This window comes from Kryptolebias marmoratus, linkage group LG10 (genome assembly GCF_001649575.2).
Source record: "Kryptolebias marmoratus isolate JLee-2015 linkage group LG10, ASM164957v2, whole genome shotgun sequence".
NCBI lineage: Eukaryota > Metazoa > Chordata > Actinopteri > Cyprinodontiformes > Rivulidae > Kryptolebias > Kryptolebias marmoratus.
In genome coordinates, this window is record NC_051439.1 from 10,184,716 (window position 1) to 10,204,157 (window position 19,442).

General features: G+C 43.5%; 1 protein-coding gene across 3 annotated transcripts in view; it reads right to left on the minus strand.

Moving 5' to 3' along the window:
• The window catches only part of luzp1 (leucine zipper protein 1), a 36,343-nt gene that overhangs the window by 3,577 nt on the left and 13,324 nt on the right, over nt 1-19,442 (minus strand). For 2 of the 3 annotated variants that reach the window (XM_017418532.3, XM_037977733.1), the window contains 4 exons: nt 8,325-8,672; nt 5,996-8,210; nt 4,370-4,959; nt 4,092-4,271 (listed from right to left, as the gene is read on the minus strand). In XM_017418532.3, coding sequence (XP_017274021.1) covers nt 4,092-4,271; nt 4,370-4,959; nt 5,996-8,210; nt 8,325-8,456 — 3,117 coding nt within the window. In that variant the 5' untranslated portion in view covers nt 8,457-8,672. Of the gene's footprint in view, nt 1-4,091; nt 4,272-4,369; nt 4,960-5,995; nt 8,211-8,324; nt 8,673-17,088; nt 17,367-19,442 lie in introns of those variants that run through there. The other variant, XM_037977734.1, reaches the window with a different exon arrangement.

Genomic DNA, 19,442 nt, shown 5'->3' on the forward strand with positions numbered 1-19,442 from the left:
CAACCCCAGTAACCCCGCTCGCGGAGAGATGGAGTTGGATGACGGCGCAGTTTCGAAACGGCGCCCGGCTCCTGTAATTTCAGCTTCGGGAAAAAAATAAAAAAAAAAAAAGCACCGTAATTAGTGCCATTTGGTGGGTTGGAGCTGGCTTCTGGGGCACTTTCAGAACACATTCACACTAATTGGCTTTAATAGTGCCCTGCTGCACTGCCTCCCCGAGTCTCCGGGGGGAACAGGCAGGAAATAAGTCACCATCCAACGCAGCTCAGTGGGCGTGCTCCGTGTGGTCACTTCCTGCTCCCGTCACCGAGGGAGGAAACAGAGGGGGGCACTTTCTCCTTCTTTGGTAACCTGCTGCTGCTGGACTGTGAGCTTTACCATCATTTCCTGGAAAACTGTTCCTCCGGCCCTCCAGAAACGGGAAGCTTGTATTGCGAAACAGTATAAGAATCTTTTCAGAAACGGGACAATTTACTGTGTTAAGCGGCAAAAACCAACGCTTTGATTGTGGCTCGATGGTAATTAAGTAAATTATTTAGGGAAGAGGAGAAGCAACTGATGTTTAATGATTTGAAGCGCCACTTTCAGCCCGTTTAACATCTGAATCCTTCCACTTTCAGCTACCTTCAGAAGGTCTGAAAAGACAGCAAGATGTTCATGTAATAAACGCCAAATAAAGAAATATTTTAATAAATTAAAAGAGAGTAAGTGTGGCTTTTTGTTTTAGTTTCTGACAAGTCTTTCATTATGTAAAAACAATGATTTTAATCTTTTCATTTAGCATTAAAATGCAAAGCGGAGCCCGAATGATACCCAGCAGGTTTGGGAAGCGAACCGAGCAGCGCGTTGGAGCTCCTGCAAAACTAATTAAAATAACTGCTTTAAAATCTCTTTGTTCTTGGTCTCTGGCCTGATTTGAAAGGAATGACGACGCGCTGCCAACCAGAACACTCCAGGTGAAACGTGACAAAAGGAGGTGAAACTGGTTTCCAAATTGATTGCTGTTCGTTTATAGTCCGTTCCGACAAACAACTGAAAACAGAGGGTTATTTCTAAGGGATTTATTTATATATTTTTTCCCTCTGTGTGGGTCACATCGGGGGAACAGTAACTGGAGCAGAGCTGATTTCACACTTTACTTTGCTGCTCACCACTGCTTTTTTTTCCCCCCTTCTTTTTGAATCGACAGAGGATGTTTTGGTATCTCGATCAGCAGCCGTATCGGCCCCAGTGTCCTCTGCCAAACATAAGTTCAGAGCTGATGGTTGAGGTTTCCTACCGCTACACCGGGGGAGGAAGTACTACAATGCTGTTCTGTTCATCAAACCGAGGTGTGGAGTGACGGCTGTAAAAGCCAGCAATCCCAATTTTACCATCGGCCCGTTAAGCTTTGTACCAATTGGAACTGGCGCTGGTGTGTGGCAACGCCTGTGGGTGTCTGAAATGTAACGCAACGAGTTCATTTGCTGTTAAGCTAATCAACCTAATATCAGCATACTTCAGGGGAGTCGAGGCATTCAGGGTGTCGTCTCCTGCTTGATGACTATTGATCGACTGGCTGATAGTGACTCGGTGAGCCACAGTGAGCTGATTACAGGTCTGTTCTACGCTTCGACTTGACAGATGAGACTCCGAACTCCAGGAAAAAACAGAACGCACGTGCGCTTCTCCGCGGGTTATTTCACGTTCAAAGAGAAGGAAAACAAAAACACGTGTGAACTTTGACTTTGAGGAATCCAGATTTGGCCGAAAAAAATAAGAGATACGGATAAACACGTATAATTAACAAGATGTTAGTTCATTTTAAGGGCCTTCCATCAACATTTCATACACCGGTCACCGTCTGATCGGGACTTCCACCATCCCCGCTGCAGCTGTGTTTGTCCAATCTTCCTGGAAGTGGACGCGATTCAGACCACGGAAATGTTCTAAAAGTTCAAACCAAAAGCGAGGGGCTCTGCTCCAAGATCCTCTTCAAAGCCCATTTACGTTCTCAAGGATTGTTTTAATGTTTTGTGGTCAGTTTGGCTCATAATTGCTATCCAAACCAAGTGACCGGTTCATGCTTCAAGCGTCGAGATTAGACGAAGCTTTGACTGCACCGCAAAGTCAACCGAGCGGCTTGAGGGAGTTCCAGCAATAAAAGCAAAATTTAAAAAAAAAGCATGCGGGGTGACAACCAGACAGCAGTTGATCATGTACCACATCAAAGAAGCTGAAGCTCAGAGCTTCGGCATGGCTGTTGAGGGTGAAAAACAACGTGAGATCCACGTTCATGGACCTGAAAACACAGAATATGGGAGGCCATGTGGAGCGGAGTGTGCACCAACCCCGGTAGAAATCCTCCAGCACGGGGTTGCGCTCACGTCGAGCCGCGACGGTGAACTAAGCGGAGGGAGGAGCCGTCTTCAACAGAACAAACGTCTCTGACGCTTTTTCTACAAGTCTGAACTGGTGATGAAAGGCAGCATTAAAAGGTTGAGGCTTGATGTTAGACAGATTTCATTCGGCCCACCGATGCTGATGAGAGGGAGGACCGTGCAGGAAATCACAGCTTTAAGGGCGACCAGAGATGAGCCGGAACGAGCGTTTAAATGCCCGAGTCTGCCATCTTTGCTGCACATAAAGTATAACTATAGAATAACGATTATTTACGCTGGCGATCAGTTTTTCAGGGGGCCAATTCAGACTGCAAAAACCTACCAGGTGCCAGAGTTTCTTACCTGTGCTCTTATCACAAAACATATTTGTAGGGTGTGTGGGTTTGTGCGTCTGTTAGCAAAATATGTCATGAACCACTGGATGGATTTTAACAAAGCTATCAGAAGGTAATCTTTGAATGTCCATTTACAACTGATTAACTTCCGGAGTCGACCCAAGTCAAGATGGCCGCCACAGCTAACCAACCTGAGAGCACGCAAAGATGGCTACAACTCAGTCAGTTTTACAAATAATGACCCAGAATTTGGCGTGGTAGTAGCTGAGAGTCATTCTTTTTTTTTTTTTAACAATGGCAGCATATCTAAGAAAAAATAATTATTCGGTTCAGTCAAACTAATCAGCAGAAAATAGCATCCATGTAAAATGGATACAGAAAAAGTTATTTTGTGAGTTTAGGAGGTGGCTGTAGCTCCAAAATGAGACCAACTATCCTCCGTTTGACCTTAAACTTTAGGTGTTCTTTACTCGTAAGCTGCTTCGGATAAAAGCATCTGCAGAATGAATGAGACGTAACATATCATTTCTCTCCAGCTGTACTTCATTTGGTACCATTATATGTGCAAAATAAAAGCGCGCCAGAAGGGTCGTACAACAACAGCAACCCACCTGGGTAAATTCGCACACGAGAACGACACGGTAATTTGGAGAACAAGAATGTAATTTTCCTCTCCTTGAGGTTTTGCTAATGTTCTTTTCCCCACAACTGGTCTTTTTTTTTCCTGCTTCCTTCCTCTCTGGATTTTGTCCCACCCTTTCTCTCCGTGTGCTCACTGCGGCAGCAAGGGTGAAGTCTGGAGAAACACCGTGCTAAGGCTGAAGTCAGAGTCAGGTGTGTGAGGGGAAATCCAAAAAAAAAAAAACAACAAAAAAAAAGCTCTTCAGAGGCACACAATAGATTTTACAAAGTAAAACAAAAAAAGTCAGTATTAGGGGAAACATTTGTTATGTTAATGGCGTCAAGTAAACCATGTATTCGTGAAGAAATGACTAAAGTAGCAGCAGTGCTGAAAACTAAAGTAAAAGTAGCATTTCTTGAAGGAATGCATATCACCCGCCGCCTTGCATGTCAAAGTTTACATTAAGATCTTGTGTGTGTCCATTAGTGCTTCAAGTATGAGTTGGGGATGAGTCTCAGCTACTACAACACCAAACTTTAGCTCCATATTGGTCAAAGTTACAAAGCTATAGCCACTTCTGTGTTTGCTGTCATTTAGCTGCAGTAGCCATCTTGCATCAGTTTGACTCCAAAAGTTAATCAGCTGTAGATGCACCTCCAATGATTACTTCCTGAGAAGTTCATTCAAATCTGTCAACTGGTTCGTGATATATTTTGCTAACAGACAGCATAAACCCGAAGTCAGCCTTCCTACCTGTGTTTGCACTGAGTATGATCGGCTCCAGGACTGCGAGGTAACAGGTGCATGGGGTACGGTTCTTCCCAGGCCTCCTGTTTCCATAGTGGGAGACTGAGAACTCCTGCTTCGGCGAAACATCGGCTCCTCTGCTTCTTTAGTGTTTGTGACAGAGCTGTTTATCTTACGCATGTACACCTGGAACAGAGAGCAACACAAGAAGCAACATGGAGGTTTTTGCTCCTGATATTTCTGTCTTTTGCATTAGAAAGGCGCTCTCTTTTTCGTCCTCTCACCTCTGCAGGAGATGGCTTGGCTCCCTTCTGCGACGACGTTCTCCCACCGGCCCCAGCTTCAGTGTTTACAGTTTCCTCGATGTCAATAGTAGTGGCTCGATACGCTCTCCACGTAGTAGCAGCTTCCGCTTCGTCTTCAGAGCCGCCGTCTGTCAGCGCCCTGGTGTCTGCGCGTCCTCGCCCTGCCTCGTCCACGGACGTGGCCACCCTGTTCCTCCACGTGCTTCTCACCGTCACGTTCCTCGTGTCCGGTAAACAGTCTTCCTGGGCGTTCTGGTTGTGATGCTGGCCTCTCCAGCTGGTGACCGTGGCCATGCTGCTGCTGCCGCTCTCGAAGCCGGATTCAGCGTCGTTGAAGTCGGACGAGGTGGAGTCCACGGACTGGAGGCTGAAGCTGCTGCGCTGGCAGCACGCGTGGCTGGCGCTGGTCTCCACCCTGGAAGAGCTGTGCAGTTTGGACCTTGACGACGTATCGCAGTGGTCGTCTGCGCCGCAGTCCTGATCTTGGCACGAACGCAAGGTGATGTCACTCTTGGGTATCGATATCTCATACGGGACAGAAACGCTGCCATGGTGGTCACTGCTGGGGCCTAGCAGTTAGCAAAAATCATAAAACCAACGATCAATAAAGAAACATTTTACTGAGAACAGATGTGATTCATAATAACAGAATCCATAGTTTTTGTAATCCCATGATCTGTATTTAAAACTGTAAGAAAATTCGAAAATCCAAAGTCTTATGCATAACAACCCTAAAGTAACAATCCTTCATAAAAGTTTATATAGCATTAGTTGATTTATCATTTTAAAGAATTTACATGAATAGAGTTTAAAGCAAATGTTTCTTTGTGTAAAAATACTTTTAAGGTGGCTTAGAACCAATTAAAGAAAGACATTTGTCATATTTTAATCACAAGAGGGTGTGGATTATGATGCTGGAATAAGTTGATAAGATTTTGCTAACTGGAACAATTAAAGAAAATGCAAACAAAATGAGCAGGAACTTTTCCGTTAGTTAATATGTAACGTCTGGGATATTTGTTGTATTTGGCTGTCAAAAGCAGAAACGGTTGACGGTTCTTTAGTGGAGGTAAGCTTTACGTCGCGGAGGAGGCTAGAGACGTCAAAAATAGAAATTTACTTTGCCTGACAGATGGGGAAGACAAAAGATCCAAAGTGCCAGTTTTACGTTTGCAGTCATTATTATGCAAAACTAAGAAGTCGAACTTAAACAGCTGTTGTTTGTATTGTCAGGACAATAAGCCACTTCAATTCAGAAAAATTCCAAGTTTTACAATCAAAATAGTAATGTCATTCTTTACATAAATCAGTAGGTTGAACTTGAAATCTTATTTAAAAATATTTTTTTAAAAACCCTATACAATAAACTGATCAATTAATGTGTGTAAATCACAAGATACATTCAGCTACTATTTTATAATAGAATATTGACTAAATAAATTTTGGAATTTCATGCAAGTATGACGATGTTAGACTAAAATGGTGATGTGGCATTACTATTTTACAACATTTCTTCTTACTAAGAACAAATGAAAGCGCTGCTGGGCATGAAAACATATTTTCCTGATATGGTCACAGTATTTGTCCTGAACCGTTTCCTCTTACCTATAAGGATGTTACTAGTAGACGTATGGCGCTCTTTGACAGGCATGGGTTCGCTGGACAAGCTGCTGCTGCGGCTGCTTGTCCTGGAGGAGCCAGGGTCGTTGGGGTAGATGGTTATGCTGCTGGTCATTTTACTAGTGGTGGTAACCACTGGCTTGGTGGAGATCTTGGGTTTGCCGTTCGTGGACAAAGATTCTGAAATCATCACTTCCTTCCTGTCGATCTCAACAATGGCGGGCTTGATGACGGCTTTCGACCTCAGCGCCTCTCGTGGGCTGCACACTCGCTGGATCTCGATCCCCGACGGGGTGTGTTGGCCTCCTTCTGATAATTGCGTCCTACCGTGCAGCTCCTCGTCAAACGAGCTCCTGGAAGAAGAGCCCTCTGAATGCGAGTCATGGACATGAGGGTACCTTGCATACCTGGAAGGTGCAGTCCTACTGCTTATAGGCGCGCTCGTCTCGGTTACACGCTCTACTTCAGACGGCCTCGAGCTGTTGGACTCCGTTTCAGAAGCAGAAGAATGACCATCTGAGCCCTGATCATTGGGAGTGATGTGAGATCTGTAGGCTGTGTACGAACCGTTGGTTTTGGATAAGTTGGGTGCCACAGACGTGGACACAAATTCCTGAACCTGGTCTACGGATTCCTGATCAGAGGCAGAAGCTGTCTCCTTCTCATGTGCAGAGACACTGTTCATGTTAGTGGAGCTTTCAGGCACTGCATCAGAGTTATTTGACTCACTATCACTACCTACATATAGTTTAGAAAACCTTTCTCTACTACTTTTAATCTCCCTGTCAGCCTGTTTGTGCCCTGTCCTTTGTGACTTCTGGTCATTAGCTGCAGGAGGGTAGCGACTCAGAACAGACAACTTTTTAACATCAGTAGACGTTGAGTTTCCTGAGCTGTACATGGCTCCCCTAGTCTTTTCCTCCGTGACTCGTGCTGTGTCTTGTATTCCATTATCAGATGAAATCGTAGCAGTAGGGGTTTTGGGTGTCCTGAAAGCTCTCCTCGCAGAATTTGGAGAACTATCCTTGGAGTAGCTCGGGTGTTTGCTCCTCGGTTGGGTTTCTCTCTTGTGCTGAGGGGAGAGGTCCCTGTTCCCCCTGTGTTTGGGGGAGCTCGGCTCTGAAGCTGCTGCTGCACTTCTAAATTTAGGTTTCTCTTGTCTGAACCCGACAACAATCTCCTCATTCTCAGCTTTACCATTCTCCAAGACCTTAGTGGGACTGTTGGTACTTCTATTGCCGCGTTTATCCAGGTTGCCGATTCCATTTCCTCCAATGCCACCTTTTCCGCACAGCTGCGTCTTTAGCTGCTCCACCTGCTCGCTCAGCTGCCGAGCTCGATTTCGTTCCACCTGGAACTTCTCGTGAAGTTCCCCGTTTTTGAGCTCAGAGTTCTTCAAATCCTCCTCCACAATCTCCAACTGTTTAAGGCGGTTCTTCAGCCTCTCTACTTCCTGCGTCAACTCCCTCACTTTGTTGTCTTCCTCCTGCGAGCCCTCAAGGCTGCTGTTCTTCTTCTTGTCCGATTTGTTGACAATGCTGATGTCATCTGCCAGGTTTAAGGAGTCAATGTTTTTCTTGTACCCGGTCAGTTTACTTGAGAACAATCCAGAGGTTGACAACTCATCCTCGATTCTTGAACTCATAAAACCTGAACGACTGGGGTCTGCCGACATACCAAGGAATTTCTTTTTTTCTTCTGTCAGCTTTAGAATGATCTTCTCATCCTCCTTTTGTCTCTCCAATAGCCGTTTGCGCTCACAGACAAAGGCCTGAGTGAACCCCTTCAGTTTCTCAAGCTCCATAGCCAAAGCCTGCTCTGCTTTTTCCAGCTTTGTCTCAGAACCGTCCACTTCCTTCAATCGCGCCTTGAGCGTTTCCAAATCAGAGGAGAGCTTCTTGGTCAGGTTCTTCTCCTCATTGAGGCTAAGGCAGAGCTGGCTACAATCAGACTTGCTTTTAGCGAAAGCTTCTTCCAGTTTCTCCAGTTCAGCCATCCTCCGCTGCAGACGTTCGATCTCTGCCTTTAGCTCCCTTGTGAGATTTTCCTCTTCTTCCAGTTTCTCTCTAACTGTGCGACATAGGTCCTCAGCTTTGCGTACCTCTTCATCTTTACCCTGGATCTTCAAGAGACGCTTCCTCAGGGACTCCACGTCACCAAGAAGTGACGAGTTGCTGCCCTCTGCCTGGATGACCTTGTCCTATAAAAGGGGAGAGTTTAATAATGCCTCCATGTCCTGTATTTTAGATACAATCAGTGGACTTCTCTGAAATACACAAACAAAACAAAAAGTCAGAAGTCAACAACAACTAACCTGCAAGTCAAGCAGCTCATCTTCGGACTTCTGCAGCTTGTTGGTCGCTTCTTCCAGTTCATCCAGTCTTCTGCCGAGACTCTGTAGCTTGTGCCTTAAGTGGCGGTGTGTCATGTCTTTATGTTCAGACATGGCTATGAAGTTCTTTGTAAAGGATCACTAGGGTTTGTTCGGTTATCCAGATTATTTAATAACAGAGTGTTTGGGGTTCCACATCTGTGTGACAGTGGCTGTAAGTCTTAAAAGGGTTTTTTTTCTCTTTGCCGTTTGTCTTGTCGTGTTCTTCCAGATGCCTCTTTAAGTCTTCAAAGTTTCCTCGGAGTGGTGTTTAGCAGACAAATCTGTCATCTGTAGGAGGGAAAGAGGAAACAACACTTAGTCATCCCTGGTTTGTGAATGACAATAATTTGCATTCTCAAAAGTAGCTGTGTGAGCAAAGCAAATGAGTCAAATGAAACATGAAACGATCTCGCAAATAGGTAAGAGCCTCCCATAGAAAAATTCCTGCAGTGATTTATAGGTTTCGGATGACAAGTTATTTAACAATGATGGTGTCAAATTATTGGCTTACAGCAAGCAAACCAAGCAACAAAATGAAGAAACCACTATATAGACAGGTTTTAAAACCTGCAAAGGTGTCAGTGATTAACACCTTAAAAGAGAAGAGGTGAGCAAACAATTAAAAAAAAGAATCTTGTAGCCTTGTGACTGGATAACTAGTACTTGTTTTTTGCTAGGGAGCATAAATATTGGATTCTAGAGCAACGTCAAAAGGTTCCAGATTTATTCTGTTCCAGGGTGATGGGTGGCTCGAGGTACAAGGAGCAGCAGATGAAGTGATGAGGAGTTCCTACTATACATCCCAGTGGGGGCAGTGTTATGGGCTGGGGGTTGATTGCTCCTGCTGGAAACGCCTAGGTTTAGCACCATGATAGAAGCCAGCCGACAACCTGAATGTACTAAATGACCAACAATAGATCAGCTCTTTCTTAATGACACAAGTCTTGTCCAGATGCCAAAATTCTGCAAGCTCAAATTATAAACAAGTGGTTCATTCATGAATATAAACATGTATTTGTTCATGGGGAAGGTATGAGTCAATGTAACAATCAAGCTTGCACACAGAGGGAATCTCTCCAGTTTTTGTCATTGAGCCACCTTCCTGTACTGTATTTCACCTTGCCTGACCTTCAAAGGATCTGTGTGTGTGTGTGTGTGTGTTTGTGTGTGTATGTGTGGGGTGGGGGGGGGGATACATCTCCTTCTCGTGTATGTATGTGGATGGGGGTTTCAGAATAGCTGACCGGGCTCGCAAAAACAGACCCACATGCTTTGTCGTCTCCCTGCTCTTGGATCCCACATCGATCCCTGCTTGTTTGCCTGCTTCTGCTGACAGCAGCACATCTCAATCACTCTTACCCTCCTCCACTGCAACACCAGCCCGTCACAACAGCGCTGCAGCGTTTATAGTCCCCCGGGATGGTAGTAATGATAAACATAAACCCCTGACAGAGATGGTTAGCTCCCACCATCATGAATGATGATCAAACAATTAAGCAAGTCACACAATTGCTACCAATATGGGGTATTTTGGTCTCTGTGTTTTTTCTCAGTAGTCAGTATAATTATGTAGGGGGAGGGTTACCGTCATTATAGTCTGTTAGTTCCCATCTATAAGCCCAGTATGGTGCACAGATCATTAGCACACTGCTGCCTGTCAGCAAGGTCACCATATATCCAACACTTGTGTCTCATACATGATTCAGATGGTGGGCTTCCAATTCCTGTCATCCCCTTCCCCCAACATTCATCTGAGCTTCTCACACCGACCACTAAGGGTGCAAAGAAAAAAATATATATATCGACCTAAGGGTAGGACACATCTGGACTACTTATCGACCCCCCCAACCCCACCCCACCCAAACACCAGGCTCCACACTACACCATGTCTCCTCTTACTTCTGCTTTACAGGCTTGTGTTCTTCTAAATCGGCAAACCATAACATAAAAAAGGACAATTTTCTTTTCCATTTTAAAGACTTCCACCGATGCAGTAAATCTACATGTACATACGTGTAGACGGTATACAAAACCTTACAACGTGTCATTATGGTTTACTTCGAGGCAGAATAAGATTTACTACAGTTTCATTTGGTGTGTGAAGACAAAAGCTGTCTTCCCACAATTTATTAAGTGTCTTATTGAAAATAAACAAGAGCAATATGCCTTGAAAGTCAATGCATCAAAGATAACTTTATGACAAAATATACGGAGGATTCAAAGGACTCAGATGTAGTGTTTAATCATGTTTTTCCTTTCATGAGGTCTGGTGGTTTGGTAATCTCAGTGAGTACAACACATCAAGGAAATAAAGTACATGGACTGAGGGGGTGGGGTTAAGGGGGGAGAGACTAACAGAGAAGGCAACATGTCTCAAAGCCCAAGTGAGTTGTAGCCATTTTCTGTTGTCCAAAACTGCCCCAACTGATTTTCTTCTAGACTACTAAATATACAATTCAAATTATGAAGTATCCATCAAAATATGGTGCAAAATATTTCAGTTTAGTTCTTTAAAAGAGCTTAAGGCTACAAAATGTAGCTCAGGTCATTTTAAACTTGTGTATCTGAGTTATTCTAGGCAGTAAAATAGCCAGAAATTGTCCCAGTTTGGTAATTCTACTGTCTTCATCTGCAATTAAAGAACCTTCCAGTTCTGGTTGTATAATACAGTAGCTTTAACACATCTGAAATTATCCTAAAGTATGATTTTGATCCCCACAACACATCTCAGTTGAGTCTTGTTCTGGTTATTAATGGCGATTTGCTAGGTCCAGTTACTCCCGTCTCCCTGCCTCCTTTTTGCCCCCTCGTTCTTTTATTTCTTTGCCAGTGTTCTGCCACCCCTCCCTCATCGTTTCCCTTCCATCTCTCTCAGGCACGCACGGCAGTTCAGCCAAGTGTGCGCTTTTGAAGGGTGGCAGTGCATGCAAAGTGACTCTGGCAAGGGCTGGCCATTGCCGGACCAATCAACATACCTGATTTCACTTACGCCAGGCCCAGAGCCTCATTAGCTAAAACCAGGGCCAGAAAGGAGAAAGTTAGGAGGACAGAGGGGTGAGATGAAATGAAGGAGAGGGAACAGGTGAAAGAAAAGTAAATCAAGCCACTGCTGGTCAGTGGTATATTTGGTTTAAGATGACCAAGTCTTTTTGGTCCAAAGTTGAAACATGGATGATTATATCAGAAAGGCTCTCTTCTTGTATCAATTGTCACAAAATATCAAAATGAGACATAGCTGTTTGTCTGACAAGCTGGAGAAGGGCAAACGGAGACAAAAAACCAGAGCTGAAACAAGGATGCTGAGGCATTTTAAATTTAATTCAAACTGAGTTTTATTCCCCTGTTCTGCACTTTAACAATTATGAAAATCCCAGGAGAAGGAGAGGGAAGGTGGATTTAATTCAACAGATTCTGCTTATTTGTTTCTGACCACTTTGATTTAGTTGTCTTTTGTGTTGTAAACCTGTGGAAGTAGAACCAGACGGCCGCTGCCACGTCCAGTTCCAACCAGGCCTGCTTGATAAGGGCAATGTTCCAAAATCACGATTATATTTTTGAGATTGCAACTGTTTATCATGATTACTGCCAGACATCTTCAGACCTGCGCTGCAGCCCTGGAAATTTGTTTTTTTTTCCTGCAGGGCCGAATGCCTGAATATAAATGCCGACATCGTACCGAGCAGCTAACTCAGAGTTAACACTTGCCACGTTCAGCTATTAAAACAGCGAGAGCTAATTTTTCCACACATACAAGGAGACTAACATGGCTTTATCTTCATTGTCTTGAGTTCCGTTGCTGAAACTTTTCCACCAGAAGACACAAACGAGGGTTAAAATCATGCACCATATTATTAAGGCTTTAGCCATTTTCTTCCTCGAGAACATCTTGCTCTTTTCATTTAAAAAAAAGTAAAGGGAAGGGAAAGAAAATTCTCCCCTCTGTTGCACTTGACGTTAAGTTGGGTTTGAAGCTCTTCTGCTTCATAAACAGTAGTTAATAAAGGGCCACAGTCCAATCACAATGCCCCAACCACATCTTCTTATAGGAGGTTGTTGCCAGTTGGAGTAAGTGTGACAAATACTGTGTACTTGTTCATGAACGTTTATGTGTGCGGACGGACAACTGCAGTGGATGGATGCTGGCGCAGCAGTGGAAGCCACAAGATGGTGGAGACCTGATTCTTGGCCGGCACATTTCTGTTTTTCCAAGAAAAAAAGAAAACCTGCATCCCATAATGGTCGGTTTGCCGTTTCCTGTGCTGTCATGTTACTTTTGTGCTCGGTTTCTTTCACTTTCTTAGTTTAGCACTGCTTCTGGAAAAACTGTAGGATGAATGGCTGTGTTCGATTTTCTAAAAAAATAAAATACAATAAAAAAGATGATCAATTTCTTGGGAGTGTGCTCAACTGGAAGGAGTCTAACTTCCTTACCTGGATTTCTTTGGGAGATTTTAATAAAATGGTAACTTACAGTTGAAACACTGAAATATGGCGACATAGTGGGTAAACAAAATGTCATTTCTTTTAGAAAAGAAGCTTCCTTTATGGGAAAAGACTTAGAAGTAAACCACATAACCACCATAACAACAAGGAGTTGTGTTCTTGTCACTCACTCAGCGTGGACACTTTGTTCCATTTCATTTTGGATTTCCAGCCATTTGTAAACTGTCTAGACTCACTAGTTTTACATTACAACTTCTTTGCCACCTATAAGGAAAAATAAAGAGGAGGAAAAGACGAGAGAGACAAGAGAAAAATCAGATTTGTACACATTTGTACAGAAGGTGGATGAGTTTGTGTTTAACTAAGACCAGTTAGTAAAAGTATACCCCGATACACTTTTAGCCAAATGGCAATCCAAGTTTATGTTTAGACAAGTGACACACATTTACAGATTTATTTTGACACCACTCTCCTTCCGGTCTTTTCTAGGTCTCTTCTCTCCTTCCCTGTCCTCTCCTGACTGTCGAGCTGCTTGATGGACTTAACACCAACACTGTTACTTGTGCAGATGGGCATGATGGAAAAGAGACACAAAAAAAACTGAGGATTGAGATGAGAAATGGCAAAAAAGTTTTGATGAGAGGGTAAGACAGATGTGGCAGGGTGTATGAAGAAGGAGAAGAAAAAGTAAAAAATAAGCAGCAGAGTTACAGCCTTTGACCTGTTGGCTTTTGTTTGATGCACAGAAGCTTTGGATTCTCTTTATACATCCTGATTGAACACTTTGAAGAGCTTCAATCAAATTCAAAGCCCCATGAGACTGTTGGCTCTGCTCCTAATCTTATCTTAGAGGCTGAACAGTAAATTAAAGCATGTTCTTTTGGCAGAAATCTGTAGCACATGAAGGATTACAGCTACAAGTCCCTGCTGCTTCTGCTGCTATAAAGAAGCAAAGGAAGGATATTAGATGCTCTACTAAAAGGAGCAGCCCCACCAAAATACCAGCCAGTGAGTATCCAGTTTGTAGCCCAGGAGCTCCCATTCAGTTCAAATGTCACACGAAGGCAGGCAGGGAGGACTCAAAGTCACGCTCAATACCAGGATGAATAACAAACACAGAAAGGTCTGCTTCCAAATCAGGATTTGACAGATCCAATTTTGTTTATAGAAGTATCTGATGAGCACGGAAGGCTGAAATATCAGCCATGGTTAGATATAATTCATAATACATACAACGCATGACAGTCAGACCACAGAGCAGAACTGTTCGACATTACAGCAGAAAACTAAAGGCGTTTATATCTCAAATACTAGACACCATAAAAGGAAACTTACTGTATCCTAACCACAAACAACAAAAGCAGTTCTATTTTTTTTTTTTCTTTGTCATACCTGCCTTAAAAGTGAAATTGCTGGTTTCTAGAAGTGTCCTGTTGTTTTATTGCATGTCTCTGGTCTACATGTCGATATGTCTAAGACATAAGTACATCCTGAGTGACTTACTATCAGCTCTTGATGAGATTTTATCTTGGAGGAAAAATACCACAATCCAAAGTTCTTCATAGTCCAGGTTTTTGACTCATAAAAACAAACTTCCACTAAAAGAATGGGTGGAAAATGTTGCTAAATGCAATCAATCTCTAGAATTCTGGCAGAAGACTCCAAAATTCAACACACTTTCTCCTCAAATGATTTACCCCGAATTCGAGTAAAGCATCTGCAAAAATCCAATTTCTGAAGAGGTTATAAACAGCCAACTTTCACAAGCTTGTCCCAGTGTGAGCTGGTCTCAGACAAGTTTGGCCTTACTTTTGTTTTTAATGCAAACACTCAGATTTACGTCCCATGTGACATGCCATCAGGTTCCCATGAAATGCTTCCTACCTTCTAATCCACCATGTCCTATGCAGAGTGTTGTCCTCTGTGTCTGAGGTCAGAGGTCACTGACACTATAAACAAGTAAAACACTCAACAAGAAAAACTGTGGCAAACAGGGAGGGGGGGGGGGGAGTGTTGATAAGGGGAACAAATTTCTACTGTGGTTAAGGCAGAAACAAACCGAGCTAAAACTTGGTAGAGTTTCAAAAATGATCCATTTTTCTTCTTAAATCCAGCAGTTATTCAACAGACCAGAAAAAATAAATATCCCAAAATGTGAAAAATACTGGAGCGGCAGTGGTTAGAGTGGTCTCCTCCCAGCAAAAAGGTTGCAGGATCACCTCCTCATCTTTCTGGGTGGAGTTTACATGCTTTCACCATGCACGGGTGGGTTTACTCAAGGTACTCCGGTTTCCTCCCACAGACCAAAAACATGCATGTTCGGTTAATTGGCAACTCTAAAGCGTGAGTGGCTGTCTTGTTTCTCTCTCTATGTGTCCCTGTGATGGACTTGCGACCTGTCCAGGGTATCCCTCGCCTCTCGAACAGTGCCTGCTGGAGATGGCCGACCCGGAAAGGAGAAGCAGGTAGAGAGAATGGATGGCTGGATGAAAAAAATAATCAAATGATCAGACCTGAAAAAGAACTGTTCTGTTCTGTGATGTACAGTACCAGTCTAGAGTTTGAACAAACCTACAGTATTCGTTCAACGATCTCAAGAAATGTGCGTCTGACATCTTGACGGATACGGTAAGTAACACTGAGGTGTGTTCATAAGTAAAAATGCTCAACAGAATATAAAAACCAAATAACCCTAACTTGTCACCGTTCAAGAAACATGCTTCTGCTTCCCCATGAGACCTCAACACGTTTCAGCCTCTACCGCTACTGTAAAGATGAGCTCATTCTTCAAAGCTGATTCAGTGTCACAACAATACTTCTTAGAGAATGAATACAAAAGAGTTCAGAACAGGAAATAACACACTGCTGCACCAAACAAAGCCAAACCCACCATGCTAGATTATTCTCACACTCATTGCTTCTTTTGAAGAAAATCTTCAACACAATAAATGACTAAAAACCCGTTTCAGGTTTTCATGGACGTCACACTTCAGATTCCTCTGGCAGGGAATTAGAAGTCCTCCGCAAAACTCTTCAAGATGGTTAGAAGGTTATTGTTGAGTGTAAGAGTACATATGTACACTGGCTGAAGGAATGAGGCCTCATCTTTTTTGTAGACACACACACAGAGGACAAAAACCTGGAAAAGGACAGTTTTAATGGATAAACTGGTGACGTGATGACATTTCACTAGCTGCCAATGAGATCCAAGTGCAATTCTACCCTTTTGTTTACAAATTGCTTTGAGCATTTCTTTCTTTATCTTTGCTAAGGTCAACTCAGTGTCCATTGTTTTGTAGGGTGACAAGATCTTAAAAATATGTGGGTAAACTTCCACAGCAGCCACTGAGTTTATAAAAGGCTCTTAATTCAGTGAAATCATCATCAACAAATAAAGAAAAAAGAAACAGGAACGTATCAAAATGCGAACACAAGACCTTTCTGTAACAGTCCCAGTCTGAATAAATTCAACTCAAGAAGAACTTCCTGTTAAAAAAAGCCAGGACCAGCAACATCCACCTTACCTATTTAATACTCTGCTTCACAGCTGTACAAACACTATCAAGCAGACGTCAGCTAAAAAAAAACGAAAAAGGGAGAAAAAAGAAAAAATCCTTAAATGACCCAGCGAACACTTGCAGATCTGTGAGGCAGTGTCTGACAATGAGCTGCCTGAGAAGGAATGTGTGTGTCACCATTTCACAGTGATAAGGGAACATGAAAACATCACAACATGATGATACTTGTTAGATTCAACACGGGAACCACGGTTCTGTGTGAATAAGTGTGAGTCAGGCTGAGAAAAAATGAGGAGAGGCGTACAGGCAAAAGTTAAGCAAGAACTGCAGTCATGAAAACAAGGAAAAGTACTCCAGCAGCTTGCTAACGCTGTCATTTCAAATCTTTAAACGTTTTAAAAATCTTTTACACCAATTTAAAATAATTAATAAAAAAGTTACTAGGGTCTCTTCTGCAGTTTCCATGATCACTTAGAAATGTGACGTATCGAGTGTCAAACACAGGAACCTGAACAAGGCAGTAAATAGCAAATACTGATAGTGTGGGGGTGACACAATTCAGTGTGTTGCAATTAATTGTGAAAACCGACCCAACTACAGCAGCTGTGTCATTCTTCAGCTTCCCAAAGAATAAGAAAGTCTGATGGATGTGGTTAGTTTAGCTCCTGGTGAAAATTACAACCCCGTGTCTGATGATGGACTGTGCAGGTAATGGTTTGAAGAGGAGCACCTGAAATACAAACCATCAACAGAAGGACCACTATCTGGCAACGACAGCCTCTCGCTGTTCGACCGCCGCTGGCCGCCTCCCACTGTCCGACCGCCACCGGCTGCCTCTAGCTATCCAGATGGGAAACTCCTTGAAGACTGTGTGACATCATTTGAAAGCTCGGGGGGTCCCTCTTTTAAAATGTGGGGCTCGAGTTCCTGAACAACAACAAAAAAAAAATGTCTTCAAACCGGTACTCTTGTTAACAAAACACTGCTTCTGCTTCTATTTTCACTGATAAACACTGCAACAGTAACTTCCTACAGCGGTCTGCCACAGCTGGCCCCGCATCCTTCTACATCACCAACCAAGGAGGTAACACCGTCCACACAATAACCCCACTTTGGTGATTTTGACACAAAAGCGTTTCAAATCAGAGAAATGAACCACTGGAGTGTTTTATGATTGTGTTTAACTTAAAAAAAATATGAAAACTCAATATTTTTATAATTTATTTCATTTCACCTTTAATTTTCACCTTTGGCTGACAGCGACCATAAGTGCCTTGGTATATAAAGAAAAGGCAGCTATATACTGGACAGGGTGCTACAGAAAGCAGTATAAAAATGCATTTTGCGTGTGTCTGTAAAAGTTTATGACCAGAACAGTCACTTCGGCAATTTTCATACTCATCCCCCATCAGCTGGGTGAAGAAATAATAATGAAAAATAAATCAACCAAACCAACAAAACCATTAGGAGATGCTGTACTACTCATAGATGACAAAACGGAGTTATTTCCTCCTGAAAAGGTCAAAGACAGCAGTATCTCATGACACTCCTCCTCTTCTTTCACCACCTTCTCCATTTCTCATCTCAACTCTTGTCATGCGACCTCCAAATATCATCCTGCCTCCACTTCTGCTGCGGCATTCCTTCAGTTTCCTTCCTCTGACCTTCATCCCATTTCCCCCCCTGCATTTGTGCATCTTTTTCCTTTAAAAAGACACCAGCTGATTGGACAACGATTGATCAGGCATTTGACAAGGTGAACCCAGAAACACTGAATTCATTCAAACCCATCAGTAGCTCTCAGATTCCAACCTTCTGCCTGGCTGCTTGACATCATGCTCATTCACTGCATTGCCATCCTCACACAGGACACACAAACACAGAGAGCTTGGCACGGCTTCATCCGCCTGAGCCTTGGCATTAGCAGCCTGCTGCGGCTGAATGAAGAGCTCAGTGGCTCTCTGGTGAACAAGACGGAGAGGAGAAGTGCAGCAGTATGCAAGTAAACGGTAAGCTGTAATAAAAGGCTAAATGTAACAATGCAAGGGCAGCATTGAAAGACGGGAGCCATTTCTACACACGCACTGCAGTCCTGAATGCCGCATAAATGAGTGGCATGTAAGAACACAAATAAGGCCTCTGAGCTAGAGTTCATGTGAGCATTTTCCACCCAACTCCCAAGACGATGTGCAAACATGGCAAGATCTGTCAAATATCTGGGTGAAACTGACGGCAAAAGGGGAAAAAAGTCATCAGAGCCTCGTCTACCCTTCTCAACATGCTGCAGATAAAAAAAACCTAAACTACAACATATAAAGCTTACTTTTTCGCCCCTTTACATCACGTCCTGCCTCCTGTGCACACTAGACCAAGAGTCACACCCTCCCCCCTACCTCATATTTTACAGTGTGACAGTGCATCTTAAGCAGAACAGACTCCTGCCGTGAATACATGAGTGAACAGAAACTGCAGAAAGGTTTAGTGTTCATCTGCGAAACGGCTGGGGATTGACTGACAGAAGAAAAATCTAAACGTGGGGGGAAAAAAGGAGGGAGGGGGGTTTGAAGAATGCAGAGCAGGTAGGTGCCTTAGTGGATTACTGCAGCAGGAATGCAGCAGCAGCTGCAGGAAGGAGGAAACCAAGAGGATGTTGGGAGGGAGGAACAGAGGTTACAGGAGGTAAAAAGGATGATGGAGCAGGAGAGAGACAGAGTCCTGTGTGGCGATGCAGTTAAAACGGATCTTCAGATTTTAACACTGCTGATTACAAGCAGAAATGCATGTAGGATGTGCCTTTAGTTGCAAAACATTAAATAAAAAAAGTCAGCAAAGGAGGTATGAGTAACACAGTAGCATGTACGCCATCTCTGCTGACTAACCTGGCCTTAAATCTATCACTTACGCATCAACAAGTCGCTGCCCCAAAGAAAAGTCTGCATGCTTCTGAATATGAGGACACAGATCCATAAGTTTCAGCGCCCAAAGGTGTGTCGCTCCTGTGCGACTTCAGGCTACCCGGAAGGAAACGTGGCGCCGGCGTTTGTGCCCGAAAGGAAGCAAAGACATAAAGAGGGGTGGGGGAGAGGGGGGGGGGGGG